This window comes from Marmota monax, unplaced genomic scaffold (assembly GCF_021218885.2).
Source record: "Marmota monax isolate L192 unplaced genomic scaffold, Marmota_monax_Labrador192_F-V1.1 WCK01_AAM20220418_F8-fsc00014, whole genome shotgun sequence".
NCBI lineage: Eukaryota > Metazoa > Chordata > Mammalia > Rodentia > Sciuridae > Marmota > Marmota monax.
The window spans coordinates 22,576,669-22,593,622 of NW_026695222.1; the positions used below are offsets into that span (position 1 = coordinate 22,576,669).

The 16,954-nt window shown below is 45.9% G+C and overlaps 1 protein-coding gene across 6 annotated transcripts in view; it reads right to left on the reverse strand.

Moving 5' to 3' along the window:
• Ptprt (protein tyrosine phosphatase receptor type T) overlaps nt 1–16,954 on the reverse strand; it is a 1,068,074-nt gene that overhangs the window by 686,220 nt on the left and 364,900 nt on the right. For all 6 annotated transcript variants that reach the window (XM_058575678.1, XM_058575677.1, XM_058575682.1 and 3 more), the window contains exon 6: nt 4,256–4,430. In XM_058575678.1, coding sequence (XP_058431661.1) covers nt 4,256–4,430 — 175 coding nt within the window. The remainder of the gene's footprint in view (nt 1–4,255; nt 4,431–16,954) is intronic.

The window sequence follows — 16,954 nt, forward strand, 5'->3', positions numbered from 1 at the left end:
TTCTGAATGAATGATGCCGGGGAAGACTTGGCCCATGTGACCAGACGGCTGGAGACAAGCAGGACCATCTAATGAACTCTCCTGACAGGTCAGTGGACCTGCCACGGGAGGGACCCCAGAGAACTCTGCCTGCAAAGACACCAGGCCCCGGATGTTCCCAAGTCCACATTTGTCTATTTCCTCCCTCCCTTTCCTTACACTTTCAGGATCTGAGCAGTCTGCATCACTGTATGGGAAGAGAGCACAGGCCCCACTTTGCAGAGGCCTTAAGTGATTGCTCCAAGGCCTCAGAAGTGCTAAACAGCCCCTGGGCCAGATGTCCTGTCCCACCCACAGAATCCATCACCTCTTTACCTCCTTAGCTGGGAGATCCCACCTGCGTGGGCCATTTATTTGACGAAGACGTCAGAGCCTGGCCACCCAGCACTGTTTTGTGAACTCCTACACCTGTGATTGCATTTAATCTTCAGGACCCCGTCTTCGGGAGGGAATCCTGTATCCTCATTTCCAGAGGAGCCAGTTGAGGCCCTGAGGGGTTTATGTCATGTTCAAGGTCACACAGCTGGACAGGATGGGACCAGGATTCAAACCCAGGCATCTCCTAGAGTTCTCTCCGCTGAATTGGAACCAAATGGAAGAAACCTGCGTGGAGAAAAACCACACAGGGATGATTTTCTTTCTGTGATGACCCAGAGTCAGCCAGGGGCTCCGGCCCTCGGCCCACACCATCTGTGAGATGCAGAATTCTATCAGCACTCGGGAGGAGGAAATGCGGGCCATAGCCCATCCCCTAAGACTGCGCTTGGCCCTGGAGAATCCTTTTTTTGTGTATGTTGCTTTTCAGATTATCTTCCTTTCTTAAAAAAGATTAATGTTTTTTCCCCCTTGTTTTCATTTTTTTTTAACAAGGGTAAATACTTCAAGGGTAAATATTAAAGTGCTGAGGCTTCCTGGCTCACAAAGACCAAGGCTCTTAAGAAGGAGATGAACCATTCTTCCCAAGACAGGCTCCCCTACATGCTCTCCACTGCTGCCTTCAAAAGGGTGCTGGGCACACACACCAGGGTGGCAGGATTCCTCTGGTGATTCTGCTTCTGGATATCACTACTTCTCCTTTTCTTGCTTTGCTTGGCTACTAGAGCTGTCTCACTGTGTGTGCGTACCTGTGTGTGTGCGTGCGCATGTGCGCGCAGGGAAGGGTTAACTATATTTCTCCAGGAACCTGGAGGTTAGCCAGGTGTAGATGAATTAAAATGGCAAGTTTGCTACAGAGGCCCAGGGACTCCTGGCATGAACCCTGCCTGTTATCTGCACCCCTTGGACACTGTTCATGACATTGTGTCACCAGGTACCAACAAGGCCACAATCCTCAGGCCTCCAAGGGATGACCAAAATAGCATGAGCCAGACCCAGCTGGACTTCAGCTCTGCCCCTTAGGACTACCCTCTGTTTCTCCACCTGGCTGTACGGGTTCTCTGATCCATAAAATGAGTTGAAATAAAACCAACGTGCACCGCTGCAATTAAGATAAAATGAGATAACATATGTGAAGGGACTTGTCTACATTTAAGGGACCGAGCTCATGGCTCATCACCAGCTGAATATCAAAATGTAGGGAAAATAGGCACTACAAACAGTGCTATCCTAGGCCAAAAAAAAGGATGAAGTTCATCTGGGTATGATAAAATCTGGGTAGCAGCTTACAGAGAGCGCCAAACCATCGCTGCCCAATGTGAAGTGCCACCCAGCACATCCCTTAAACTGGAGGGACAAGGATTGTCCAGAGCAGCAATGACCACTGGATCATACTGACAGACCTGGCCAGTGCCCCTGGGTCCAGTGGCAGCACTGACCACTCCCTTCAACTGTGGCTCAGCTTGCAAGGCCAACAAAGGATGAATTACTGTCTGAGTGGACACCTCTCCAAGCCGAGGCAGTGATGCCGTACCATGTCCCATGCCCCAGCAGCCTCTGGGCATGACTTCCCACTCCTCCCACCCAACCACTGAATGGAGGGAGTAAGGAAAGGATAAGGCTCGCACTTTCTGGTTCCGTCTGCCTGTGGGAAAACTTCCAAGTGCAACACTAGCTCCTGTTCTCTTGGCCCTACTCTCTTGTCTCCAACTTTCTACCAGCATGTGCAAAAGGGCTCATGGACCGTGGCAAACCTGAGAGAATATCACTGTATTCTCTCAAGGGGCTCCCAGTCTGGCCTGGGAGGGTGGTCATCAAAGAGGCATTATAAGCCATGCAGGGGACAGCTCAGGAAATGACATAGTCACTGAGTACTTGAATGGTCCACAAAGGCCACTCTGTCTCACAAATCAATCTTATGGCAAAAAAAAAAAAAAAAAAAGCAAAGATATGAGCCTAATGCAATCAAAATGATGGCTTCTTTATATATTAATGGCACTTGATATAAATGAATTTCAAGATGATTTTTTTTTGTACTAGTTGTTTCGTTCATGATTGCTTAATTTGTTGATCTTTGGCTAAAGTGTTTGTGACATTATGGTGATGAAATGAACGCCTGCTGAGGACAATAATTCACTCACTCATCCATTATTCCACAGATGTTCACAGTCAAGCCTTCGGAGATGACTGCCAGTACAGGCTAAAAGAGAGAAACCATTGGCCAGTTCATGGGGTTCAACAGATGCAGAATTTATGCCAGGCACTGAGCTAAGTGGGAGGACCCAGAACAAAACCCATGATGTCCCCTCCTCTCACAGTTACAACCTGAAAGGCGAGACAATAAAATAATCAAGGGAAATTCCCATAGCAGAGTGGAATAGGGAGTCGTGGTGAGGTGACAGAGGCCGACCTCTAGGAGGAGTCAGAAAAGCTTTCTGGGAGAAGAGGATGTGACATTTATGCTGAGACCTGAATGGTGACACACCACCAGCCAGGTGAATATCCATCTGGAGTCAAGATGGCCCGGAACAGAGAACTCAGCATGCAATCCTCGTTCTGGAGCCGGCCAGGTGACCTGTCAACAGCCAGGTGACTTGTCACACGGGGACTAGCAAAGACAAGTCAAGGTTTTTACGCCAACACATGCTTCAACTAAGAAAACCAACTCCAGAGCCTTCCAGGGATGGATCGATGTTCTTTTTCCCTTCAAACACACCGGGTCTCTTCCTGCAGCTGGCATAATAGAACAGCTTCATTATTTCATTCTCTAAATTATGCTATATTGAAATTTTAATCGGTGAGCATAATATTGGTAAAACAAGTACATTCCTACGCTGTTGTTGCTGGTGTAAATTGTCAAACTGTTTGGTTTTTTTTGTTGTTGTTGTTGTTTTGCAAAAGCAATATCACAACACAAAGAAAAATCCATAAAGATGCTCATATTCTTTGGCCTTCCAATGCTACCTCTGGGATTTATCCTAAGGAAAGAATCTAGTTCAATGGAATCAAAATGTTGTCTCCAGAAGAACTGCATTGAGGTGTTAATTGTTGTGCACCCAAAGGAAAGGAAAAAACAAAAACACCCAGGATTACCTCAATGACTGCAAATAGGGGGATTTTAAAAAGAGGAAAGTGCATTTGGTGTAATATTACATGCCCATTAAGCAATAACAGCACAGATTACACACAGCTTCAAAAATAAGCAGGATGCCCAGTTTCTAGAAAGAAGCAGAAAAGAAATAACACATGTATTTTAATGGAAAGCATGTAAATGATATATCTCAAGGTGAGCAAGAACAAGACAATTGAAAAGAATCGAATCAAGGCCAGTGGGGTATGGGATTATTTATTTCAAAAGTCCTCCCCAAATATTGTCATTGTGTCGAATTTTCAATTTAAAAAAAAATCCCTCAGCAACAACCCTACAAAAACACAGCAATAGAATATCACCAAAGCGCAAGGACATCTGTTCATCACGACTTAAGTACAAAATAAAGCCAAATCTGGAGATGTCCTCTGTGTTCCGTATCCCACGGTCTTTTGCAAATGTATCCTCAAGATGACAGTCAACCTTGAATAATGATGCATTGTTGTGTGACTTGGCAATAGCGCCCATTATTTTTGTGGGGTGTTAGTGGAGGGAAGGGGAGCAAATGCCCATTATTTTTGTGGGGTGTTAGTGGAGGGAGGGGGAGCAAATGTCTCTGCTACCCACTGAGAGAAAAGGAGGTAGCAGATGGTGGGAGGGCTTTAACTCCTCAGCAGCACAGGGCTGCTATAGGGCAGAAGAGGCCCAGTGTCCCCACCACTTAGGGTAGAGGTGCAAGCTGGTGGCACTCACCTTTCACGATCAGCTCCGCATAGTTGGACACACCAGACCCTCCGTCTGAGCGGATCACACAGCGGTACTTGCTGACGCTGCGCTGGGCAGTGTCTGCCACACTGACTGTCGCTGAGAAGCGCCTGTGGTTGACCACACGGGTGACCATGAGGGCCGTGTCTCTGCCATTCCACTGCTGCAGGACAGAGGAAAAGAAAGACAGGAGAAATCAGCGTCACAGGGCTCCCTGGTGACCTCCAGCATGGACGCTCCCTCTCCTCCATGCCTGGGGTCCAGCATGTCCCACTAATGTCAACGGGTCTCCACCCTGGTTTGTGCTAGGGATCAGATCCAAGAATATACTTGGCTAATGAGCTGATTTCAGAAGAGAGTTCCCTGCTGGGAAGAAAATTAGGAGGGTGAAGAAGACAGAAGAAGAAGAGGAGGAAGAAGAAATCCTTCCGATAGCCTCTGCTCCTTGCTCAACCTGCATGTGGCATTGGCCAAAATCCTTTAGCTTTCGTCCCTCCTATGTCCCTTCATCCATTAAGCAGAAACTACTGTGTTCCCCACAGACAGGTTTGGGCAGCTAATGAAAACCCAGCCCATGTGGAGTGACCCAGCCCCACAGCTGGCGATCTGCTATCCTACCTGGAACCTCTGGGCACCACCTGTACCATGCTGTCACTATGGAGAAGGGCCTTCTCAACACCTCCCCCCTGGCTGTATGCTCTTCCCTGTGCCTGGAAAGCCCTGTCTTCCTAGGAATGCCCCAACTCCCTTAAAACCCATGTTCAGCTCCCCACCAACTTAAGTAAGCTCCCCTGTCACTCACCATCTGAAAGCCATCCAGGTCTTCATGGATAGCAAAGTTTTCCTGCATCTTTATCTGTGAATGCCCCCCACTGGAGATTTGAGTCCCCCAAAGGGAACCAAGTTGGCAAATACTTCCAAAAATCAAGGTAAATAAATATGGACTTTCATCTTTAGCATCCTGAGATCTAGATGCAATATTCTGAGTTAGACTAGTTAGACTAGAATAACTTGTAACTCTCTCACAGTTACAAGTTATGGTCACAGGGAAGGCACACGCATGTGAGAGCAATTTGAGGGAAGGTTTATTAAATACCTAGTACGTGCCAGACCCTGAGCTGGGTATTTTTCTACAAGCCTCCTTTTTAATCTTCACAGTCTTGTTTGAGGTGTGTATTATTGCTGCACTTCTCAGAAGAATTCAAATGTCAAAGAGGTTAAATAAATATGTAGAGCAAATAAGTCCCTCATCCAGGCTTTCCAACTTCAAGTCAAGAATTCTTTTCTCTAAGACCTTTTCCCCACTGCCTGCCTTAATTTAAATTTTTTTTTCCTCCAAGTGAAACTAAGCATTTTAATTGTCTAACTGGATTCACAGGGAAATCTGGTGATTTATGCTTCCCATGCCCTGAGTCTTCCAGGATGTGATCTTCATCGCTTCCTACACGGCGTCAACAGTCGCACCATGTGCATGACCTACTTTCCTCCACATTATCTTTCAACCTGTCCCCCCAGTGACATGTCAGGACAGAGACACAGGAGCAGGTGCAGCTACCTGCTCGGCTGTGAAGCCGACCTGAGCAATGATCATAAAGTCAGGAAACATGAAGGAGCCCCGACCCCCACAGGAGGGCAGCTAACAGAGACCTGCTCAGGGCCAGGCACGGAGACTGCAAGTAACATTTCCCTTCTTTTTCTTTTTTTTTTTCACATTCTCCTAAAAAAATGTATACTTAAAAACAATCAAATAAATGGTATGTTTGAAAAGACATGACAGTAGGAGAAGCAGCCATGTCCCCCTCCCACGCCAGAAACTACCTCACATGACCAGGTGAAATACAATGCAAAAGGAGTGGTCATTAGGTTGAAATGGCCATCCAGCCTCCCCACGCTTGATCTGTGTTTGCAAGAGATGGTACCACTTGGATTCAAATAGGAGAAGCCACCAGACGCCATGGGCAACTTCCCTTCTCACAAGAGTGCAATGAGGAAGGACCAGGAGATCACCCAAAGGAGCCTATGTTACCCATTTCTGGACAAGGCACTGCAGGCCACTGTGGGAGGTACAGATGAATGAGTCGGGACACTTTGGGGGATATTTTCCATCCTGATTTATTTATAACACCACGAACACGTTTCCTTTCTTTTTAAAGATTATATTGAGGAAGCACTATTATGTGCAAAGGGTTTTAGGTGCTTTTGCATTTATTCCTCATGCAAACGCCTAAGGTGGGCACACTTCTGAGCGCCATCGCATATCTAAGGATGCTGAAGCTCAGAGGTGTAGAATGGCCCAGCCAAGCTGGAGAGCCGCAGAGCTGGGATGTGGATGGAGGGTATCTGGCTTTGGAGCCTGCCCTCCAAACCCTGTGTGTGCTGCTCTAATCTGCCCCATCTCCTTGCGCACCCTGATTTCCAAATGTGGGACAATATGCGCAAAAGGTGTGACACCAGGGTCCACCTATTTGCTACCAGGTTTTTGGCTGAGATTAAAAAAAAAAAAGAGGGTATGGAGATAGGAATGCCACGTCAAGGGTGATTAATTAAGTGAAACTTCCCCTGACCCAACCATCAGCCCATGAAGCACAGCTCAGACATCCAGCCTGTGAACAGCCAAGAAATCCCGGAAATCAGTAAGGAGAGACTGAGTGCGATACCCCCACACGGGCTCCACAAAACATGGCGTATGCAGGGAGAAGATAAGGAAAAGTCCTAAGGAAAAAAAAAAAGAAACCTGAAGGAGCCAGGGAAGAATGGCAGAAAGAAACTGGGACATTTGGAGAATTTCCCATGGCACTGGAGGTACAGAGCAGAATCAGCATTTCAAAATCTCAAGACCTGGAGGACGGACTTGAAAAAATAACCCAATGAGCAAAGAAAGCAAAGATGGCAAGAACTGGAGGTGGACAAATTCATTAAGAAAACAGACAACTAGCTACCACAGAGGAGCGGAGGCTCCTAAGGAAGAGAGTCAAATGAACAAAATGCAAATCTGGTGCCAAGATGTATTAGGTCACCTTTCTGGACTAATGTGAGAACTGAATCTTCAGACCCAAATGGCAACTTGATGAGCTATATGGAAACCCACAACATTGAGGTTCACAAAGACACTGATTGTTAAGGATAAAGAGAAATACAAAACTTTAGAAAGAAAAAAAAAACAATGTACAAAAAACTGAAACCCAGCATAAGACTCCTTTTTGTCCATTGTTTCCAAATCCAAAGTGACCTCCCCTGGATGTGACTGGTCCACCAGTGGTCACATGTGGGTTCCCAGGAGGCTACAGTCAACTCTCATAAGAGGACAGGGACAGAGCTAGGGAAAGACAGGGCAAGGACAGCTAATACAAAATAAATGAAGATAAACACCCTGTATGTGTAACCTTAGGCAGGAAATTTCATTTCTCTAAGCTTTGGTTTCCTCATATGTACCATGGATTTGATAAGGATGCCCAATTTGTGCAGTTACTGTGAAGAATATATGAGAAGACATGTAAAGCGCTTAGCACATAAAGGCACGTTCTGGTGTTAGCGAAGCTCTCCAAATTATCCATGAAACTAGCAATAAATAAATAAGTAAAAATGTGACGGACAGGATAATAGCCCTTGAAAGTCAGCCACATCCTCATTCCTGGAACCTGTGAGCATGTTAACTTACCTGGCAAATGAGATGTTGGAGAAGTGACTGAGTTAAGGATCCTGAGATTGGGAGGCCGTTTTGGATTATCCACCCAGATCCAGTGTAATCACAAGGATCCTCATGACTCAAAGAACAAGGCAGGAGAGTCAGAGAAAGAGGTCTGGGACTTAAGGAGAGGTGGGAGGGATGCAGTTTTGGACCAGAAGCCAGAGGAGTAGGCAGAAGCCAAGGAATGCAAGCAGCCTCCACCAGCTGGCAAAGGTAAATGGGTATATTCTCCCCAGAACCTCTGGGCCATACATGTCCCATGTCCCAGCTTGATGTCACCCACTGAAGCTCATATTTCCTTTCTCACTGCTACAATTTTAAGGAAATACATTTAAGTGGTTCAACTTGCAGAATTCTTTAGGGTAGCAATAAGGAACAAATACAAAAAGACTGGTTAAGTGCAAAATATTCATTTTTCACAGTTAGCCTAAATTTTATTTTGATGTCGCCTCCAGTATTACTTATCTTCTTAGTGATGTCAGATTCTAGGAAGACCAGAGAGGATTAAGTGCATCGCCTGAATGATGCGTATTTTTCAGTTCAGCTCCTGAACCAAGAGCCTTTCTCTCATTGAAGGATAGGAAATTGCAGGTTGTCTCATAAAATCTCTGGAAAATAGGCCTTTTGATAATCACACTTGTCATATTGGGAGCAGGCAACAGCAGGACAGGGACAAGCAGGAGGGCCCAGAGTCACGATAAGAAATAGTGGTGTGCTGGACCATGGGCAAGGAGAAATGGAGGTTACGTTGAGAGAGATGAGCCCAGATGGGAATAGCCTGTGAGCGCAGCTATTTAATACAAGGCAGAGAAGGCCAGGCAGGTGCTGAAGGCCAAGGCTGGTGAGCAGACCCCAGAAACAGATATCAGGGGGATACTAGAAGACCAGGGAATCCATGCTCAAATGGCAAGAGGCTCAGATGTCAAAATTGCTATGGCCACACAAAGAAGAAATTTAAGCAGACTGGATGTGCAAGAAGCACAGGTCCCAGCTATCGTCCCAGCCCCACAGAAAAGGTACAAGAGACAATGCAAAGGAAGAACACAAGGGGAAGTTTGAACAAACAGGTAAAGGCTTAGAAATACAAGTCTACAAGCAACGGAGCAGGCTTAGGTGAGCAATGGGGAGTGGAGCAAGCAGGGAGTCCCTGCAGTTTGAAGTGTACCCCCAACTCAGAGACAGGGTAGGAGAGGAAAGTTTCCCAATCTGCAGCTAGGGTACAGCTCAGTGGTAGAGCGCTTGCTTAGCATGCAGGAGGCCCTGGGTTCCATATCCAGCACTGCAAAAATAAAAAATAAAAAAATCCCTCTATCCCCCCCACCCCCCATTATGGATCAACATCCACCTATCAGAGAGAACATTAGGCCTTTTGTTTTTGGAGATTGGCTTACTTTGCTTAGCATGATATTCTCCAACTCCGTCCATTTACCTGCAAATGCCAATAATTTTATTCTCCGTTAATGCTGAGTAATATTCCATTGTGTATATGTACCACAGTTTCTTTCTTTTATAAACATGCATAAAATTTATTATTCATAAGAAACAGATGTACTGCAAGAAATTAAATTTTTTTTCTGAAAATGATAAGCCCTAACTGGAACCCACCAGGAATGCCAGGTTTCTTTATCCATTCCTCTCTTGAAGGGCATCTACGTTGCTTCCGCTGTTTAGCTATTGTGAATTGAGCTGCAGCGCTACATCGGGTACAATCAGATAAACAAAAGGTTGTGGTGCAATTGTGTACAATGAATCAAAATGCATTCTGCTGTCATATATACCTAATTAAAATATTTTTTTAAATAAAAAGATTCCCAGCCAATGTGTCAGGTGGCAGGTAATTGACAAGGATGCAAATGACAGGGTGCTAGGCACAAGGAAAGGCAGTGAGGGGAAGTCAGAGACCTGAGAAGAGCTAAAGACAAGCAGGACACAAATGAAGGCATAGGGAAGCCTGGGATCGAGGCTACCAGAGCCGGCCCTGACGCTGCACGCCGGCTTGTGGGCAATTTTCTTGGCTCTGTTTTTCTGATATAAGTTTACTCTTCCTTTGAGATTCCAGGGCAGGCTTCCTTCCATTTGTGTCAAGCTTCTCAAGCCCGCCTGTCTGGTGCTCTAAAGTGAAATCATCATCTCGCCTTTCTGATTCCGAGGCAACCGAACACATTTCCCTCCTGAGAGCAGCCCTGAGACATAGCAATTAATCCAGTGCTCTCCAGAGAAGGGGGATGATGGATGGGGTGGGGAAAGGGGCTCAGCAACATGTGGTAGAAACCGGAGGTGAGCTTCCGACTGGTCCCATGGAGAGCCTAGAGCGTGAGGGGAACCCTAGATTTGATCCCACCTGGAGGTGAGATCATTGTTTCAAAATCCAAAGTGAGATTGACAGCCAGTGCTGTCAATCATGGGTCCTAGCAGGCCAGGCAGGGGAAGGAGGAATCCTCCCATTTGACTGAAGGCATTTGTCAGTCAGAAGACAAGGTGCTGAGAACCTGGAGACACTGGCTTAGAAGGAGGATCCATCAAGGGCAGTAATACCACCCATTCTACCTGGCACCGTGAATTACATATGGCGTCTCCTAAAATCCAATAAGCCACTGCCAGGAAATGCGTTGGTACTATATTTCTGAATCTATTTTTGTTTTAAACAGAGCTGGGAACTGACCTCTCTGTAGGACACTGGCCACAGCAAAAAGCTCAAGTGCCCTGCCATCAGATCACTTGCTATGCAACGCCAGTATATATCCCTTGAACAAAGAGTTCATGAGTTTGACAAATATTTTGTTCAACTTAGGATCTATCTGAGCATTAATCAAGTAAAAGGCACGTTAACTAACATTTTTGAGGGCTTATTTTGTGCTAGGCTTGGCACTCACCGACTTACAGACTAGCATTTACTTACTCTTAAAATCCCTAGGGAGGTTCTTCTCAAAGGGCAGACACTGGACCAGCTGCATCAGAGCATCCAGGAACTCGTTAGAAATGTAAATTTTAAGAGAATTCTAGGGCTTGATATCCATTTGTGTATGTTGTTTATGGGCAAGGGTAGTCTCAAGTTTTTTCTCCTTCCCCTATTCTATTATTAATCACACTGGAAATGTACTCATTATTTTACAAAACAGAAAATGAGAGCGTGTGGAGTGTGGAAGGTATAATTTCTGCCCAGAGGAATTTACAGGCTGGGCAAAGATTCCAACAAAACAGCAAAAAGAGTAAAACATAAACATAAAGTCGAGCACTGAAATAGCATTCTTCATGGGGGAAAACAGGGTGGGTGTGGAAAGAGCAATCCTCTTAAGAACAGTCTTGAGCTGTGGTTCTCAATGCGTGGTCCCCAGACTGACTGCATCAGCATCGCTGAGAACCAGTGTGAATTAGAAATGTGAATTCTCTAGCCCTACCCTGGGCCTCATAAATCAGAAATTCTGGGTATGGGCCAGGTCTTTTTTGTTTGTTTGTTTTAACAAACTCTCCAGATGATTTTAAGCCTGATGAAGTCTGAGATGGGTCCTATTAATATTCCTTTTTAACCAAGTGAGAAAACAGGCAGAGAGTAATACACCTTAGAGTAGCTTCAGCTACTGCGTACAGATCCCTCGGAGACTTTGTTAAAAATGCAGATTCTAATTCAGCGGGTCTGAGGTAGGGCCTGGGGCTCTTCACTTCTAGAAAGTTCCCAGGTATTATCCAAGCTGCTTGTCCATGAGCCTTACTTAGTAGGAACGGCACAGCCTATGTGACTTGGCTGAGTGGCTGGGTTAGGATTTGGCCCCAGGTAATCTGATTCCAGAGACTGGAGCTCTAATCACATCACTATCTACTCTCAGGTGCATAACAGAACAGTACAGTCACACTCTATGGCTCTGTGAGTGTACAGTGTGTGATGTTCCAGAAATTCCCTTGTTTTCCTTTGTTCTTCCTCTTTTATTTTTCTTTCTGCCCCTCCTACCACCCACCTCTCCTCATCTGGTCAATTCTCTTGTGTTTTAAAAAAAACACCTAATGCCTCTTGCAGAAATGACTACTCCATAGAAAACAATTTGGGAAACGCTGTGATGAATGCTCAGATATGGAGCTTTGTGGAAATCCTAAATGTCACTAAGGCAGAGATACATGTGTAAGAAGGGATAAGGTATCTTCCCATGCATGCACTTGGCTAAAGATCTCTTAATAGAGTATTAATACAATATTATGGCACACCTGATGTGCTAGCAGGCTGGGTGAGGTTTTCTTAACACATTTTAATCCATCTACTGCAGTCGTTCTCAAATTTCAATATTCATCAGAATCACTCAGAAGGCCACTCAGGAGGTTTGGGGTGGAGCTGGATAATTTGCGTTTCTAACAGCTTCCCAGGTAATGCTGCTGCAGCTGCAGACTTTGGCCTGGCTCTGGAGAACTTAAGGCTAATGTCTTCTTCAGTCCCTCAATGAACTGCAAGGGGCTAAATAGCCCCATAAAACACATGATATGAAAAAAAATTATTTAAATCCAGGACCACTTCCTGAGGTTGAGCAATTAGCCACTGCACCAAGGGTGCCCAGCCACAGAGTAAGAGATGTGGCACCCAAACCCAGACCATGCTCTAGAGGTGACTAAGTCTCCTTGAAAAACAGTGGCCTTTTCCTTTTTCCAGAGTCTCTCTCTGCTTACCAAGATATATGCCCACTGCACGGCATCTGTCCTGAAGGTGAATTTCTATTTTCCAGTTCACCTGTCCTAAAGTGAACAAAGGAATTTCAAAGCATCATCAGTGGTACTACTGAATCCTACCTTCACCCGTCTCTCTCACCAAAGCAACAGTTGCCTTTGAAATCTCTCTCTCTTTCCTTTTCCTTTCCCTTCTTTCAGTTGCTTGTCTCTCTCTTTAAAAGCAACCCTAATTCCACCTTCTTGGACTTCTTCATTCTGCATAGATATTTCACCTTGGTTTGAGAAACACGCTCTGTGGAAAAACAGGGCCCATAAATACCTACACTTCAATCTTCCTGTCCCTAGCACATGTACATCCTTCTGCCCCTACCCCAGGAAGGAACTCTGTCTCTTCAGGCATCACCTACAGGGGAAAACAAGAGATGTGTCTAATGCAGGGAACGTCTGCTGTTTTCCTACTACCTGATTATCTATCAGGGGATCTATAATGGCCTTGCCATTTTGCAATTCCCCATCCACTCTCCTCCCGTGTCATGACATTATTCCCTTCACAAAGAGATAAGATGTAGCCTGCAAAAATGGCTATCATTATTTCAGAGAGAGCAGGCAGCCCTGCAATTGATTTGTAATTGGCAGAAGTGGGAACATTACTGTCTTTAATGAAAGGAAACTGTTTCTGGTTCCACACAACAGATATTAGACCTGCTTTATAGGAGATATTCTAATACCCAGTCCAGACGGCTTCAGTGTGCTGGTTAAGCTTCACATGAAAACAGATAAATAAATAAAATAAAATCAGGCTAACGTTTCCAGCTGAAGACTATTCTGATTGCTCCAGGAATCTTCTGACCAGAAAATACGCAGGTGAAATTTCCACAATATCCATTTGTAATGAATATTCATTTTACTTCTAGTCATATCATTGCAATGGTATGACATTTGGAAACTTGCTAAAGTCTCACCCATTGATTCTCTTAAGAGCATATTTGTGCCTTTTTGGCAGTCTCCAAAGAATAGCTTTTGATTATACTTTATTAAAAGTTAAAAGAAATAAAAAGTCGACATAAATCATTTTTGATTAGCTGTGCTGAAACCCCTCCAAGGGCCCATGCATGCATGGCTGACGGCTCATTTGGTGCTGATTTCTGTGTTTAAATCTCCTGCAGAGAATCAGGAGGGGCCTGGCATAAGCACCACAGGGAGCCATAAGCCCTGAGCAAAGAGGATGAGCAGGTGGGGAAAGGCCTGCACATGTGCCATCTCCCTGGAACAGATCCTCTTGTGCACATCTGGCTCGACTCTCAGGGCTCCAATCAAAGGCCACCTCCTCCACGGCCACTGCTCCTATGTAATCCTCCCTACATTCCCTGCCCTGTCCTTGTCAGCCCCTGGTTTCCTCCTGGCAGCACGGTCACACTGTGATGAAGTAGCTGTGTGAGCAGATGCTCAATGACCATCTTTGCCACCAGAAGGGAAGATGCATAAGGACAAGAAGCAACTGGGCTTCATGTCCATCTTTCTCCCAGCTTCTGACAGAGCATAGGGACCCAGATGAACAGGGATCAAATCCTGGAGCACATAAGTTGAAGAAGGGCTGAGAAGTGACACAGAGAAAAGGCAAAGAAAGAATAAGTAATGTGAGGGGAAATCTCCAGGTGAGAGTTGGCCAGGGGTGAAGACACACCTAGCCAGAGGTGAAGGTGCACAGGATGGGGGAAAAGAAAGCTGGTAGCCTGCAGCTACTTGACCAGCTCAGCCCACTCTGCTCTCCCAGAGTATACCATCAAACTTCCGTAAGCCTTGGTCTGGCTTGGCAAGTCCTCACATCTTGCTCAATTCTTTGTCCAGGTGCTAAGTAGCAATAGTTTCATCAGAAACTGTTAGAAGACATGAGACTCCCGAGTCAGAAACAAAAGACTTGTTAGTCACCATACAGCAGGTGAGGTGAGCTTCATGTTTGCATCTTTTTGTTTGGTTGGTTGTTTGATTTTATTCTTCATGGGGATGATGTGGGGGCGAGTCAGGTTGGTGTTTGCAGTAGGTCTGTATCATAGATGAGGAACTTCTCTTTAGGAGAAGTTCTACACAGTCGGTGGGGCTCACTTTCTTTAGGCTGTGCTAGTTCTTCCCCTTCTCCCCTGTGTAGATCTGGGTTTGACTGACACCTTGATTGCCAGCTGAATTTGATATATTTTCTTTTCTATTGTCCATTGTAAAGTAGGTTTCTCCGTGACATAAAAAAAAAAACATGCAAAGAAGGGGAGCAAACCAATGCTAATGCTATGTTACCTAGCAACAGGTTAACTTTAGGTCAGTCCCTGGGGCTACTGCCACCATCCAAGACCCCAGATATGGGGATTGAGATTTCCCTTTAGGATCTTGAATTCTCTTTATGTTCATCTAGCTTCCTCCCTTTAATTGCAAGATGGCCCATTTTCCCCTCCCAAAAGGAGTTTCACAGGGAGTTTTAAGTGAGACCAGGGATGTTAGTGGTCTCCTCTCTTCCATCTTTCCCACCTCTTCCCCATGCCCTATCTCTTAACCAACACTATGGCTGGCTACCCTGTCCGCCAAACCAGGTAAAATCGTATACCCTTCCTAGAGGTTGGCATGTGGTTTCATGAATCCATAAGGGCAGGAAGATTTTCATAGCAGAAATAGTGAGCACCATTAAATGCTGAAAGAAGTCGAGCTCAGGCAGCACCCTCTTTATGATGACTTAGACTCTTGCACTTCACAGTGGTGCAAGAGCGAGGTGGAAGCTCTATTTCAGATTTGCAATTTTGACCTTGGGCTACGTGGTAGCATACTTTCTCATGCTGGATAAGGATGGTGAGCCACAGCTCCCAGTCAGCCCAGAGACCATGCAGGAAGCAATCCGTACTCCACAGCATACTGTGTGGGCAGGCTCTGGTGGTAGGCAAGTTGGCTGCATGAAACACATGTTTGACATACAATGTTTACAACTCATGATGGGTTTGTTAGGATGTAACTCCCTCATGAAGTCCAGGACTAACAGGCACCCCTTAACTTTAACAAGGGCACTGTTGGTGGCATTTATAACAATCACTGCTAGGAAGACTTGGGAGTTGAAGAAATCCACATGGCAAGTATAGACATCATGTTCGTAGCTAAGAAGGGGACGGGGGAAGTCAGAAGACAGCTAGAGGGATGATCTGATTCAAAAATTTCAAGGGTATTTTGGTTTGTCATCCCTCCTGGATGACAGTATCTGATCCTCTTTGTAGATTTGAGAAAGTCAAGTATACTGAAGTACCTAGTCCAGTGGCTGGTAAATGAAAGCCGTACAGGTACATGCTAAGTCAGGGCGCTTGTTTTTTTCATTGCCACCTGCACAGACAAGGCCACCTTGTGCAAGGCCACAAGGCAGGCATGGAGGGGGTGAGCCCAGGGCTTCAGAATAAGAAGCCCTGCCTCTACTGCTCACTCCCTGTGTGACTTTAAGGATGTCACTCACCCCTGAGGCTCAGCCTACTGGTTGTCTCCATGATGCGCTGTAACAGCAGCTATCTGAAACACTGATGAGGATTAAATGCATTCTATGTAAGCACTCAATAAATGTCAGCGGTTATGAGCAGTTGCTTTGCTTTATCGCCATTGTTCTGTTGTGGCGTGGCTGCGGTGCCAAACCCTAAACAGAAAGGAGGTCTGGTTCTGACGGAGGGAGCCAGGGCTGCTCCACACCACAGGCCCTGTGCGTGCCAGAGCAGCAACAGCCCTGCAGGGGGGACAGAGGACTGATGTGCCTCCTTAGCTCATCAGCCCCGTGCAACTGACTGAAGCCGATGGGCTCCCAGGGGCAGGAGCCTTTTCCTGCCAGATTCGGGTCTACTCCCGCTCCAGTGCCTGTGATTTGTCTCAACATATATGCTGCTCCTACTGAGATCCGTGCACATTATTTGGACACATGGCCTCATTTCTGAGACTCTTCAAATGCTATTTGTTGTACAAACCTCCAGTGGAGCGAATCCTCCACAGAGCAGCCTGGAGGTCAGCTGCACTGTGGGGCTGGAGGGTCAGCTGCAGAGTCCCCAAGGTGTTCCAGGACAGAGCCCTGTCAGCGTGGGCTTCAATAAGACAGGAGGCCACGCATGGAGTAGTCCAAACACCCTCCTGGACGACAGTATCTGACGGCAATGACGGGTATGGAGAGAGCTGAAGGAAAGCGACCTGTGTCCTTGCTGGGGGGCCTCGCTTCTGTCGGAACGAGTTATCCAATCCCAGCAAAGCTTCCTGCCACCCTTAGAATACTCTGTGTCCAAGAAAAAGGGACAATTTTTCTCTTTTCTAACAACATTTGCTTCTGTTTATATAGTTCCCTATGTTCA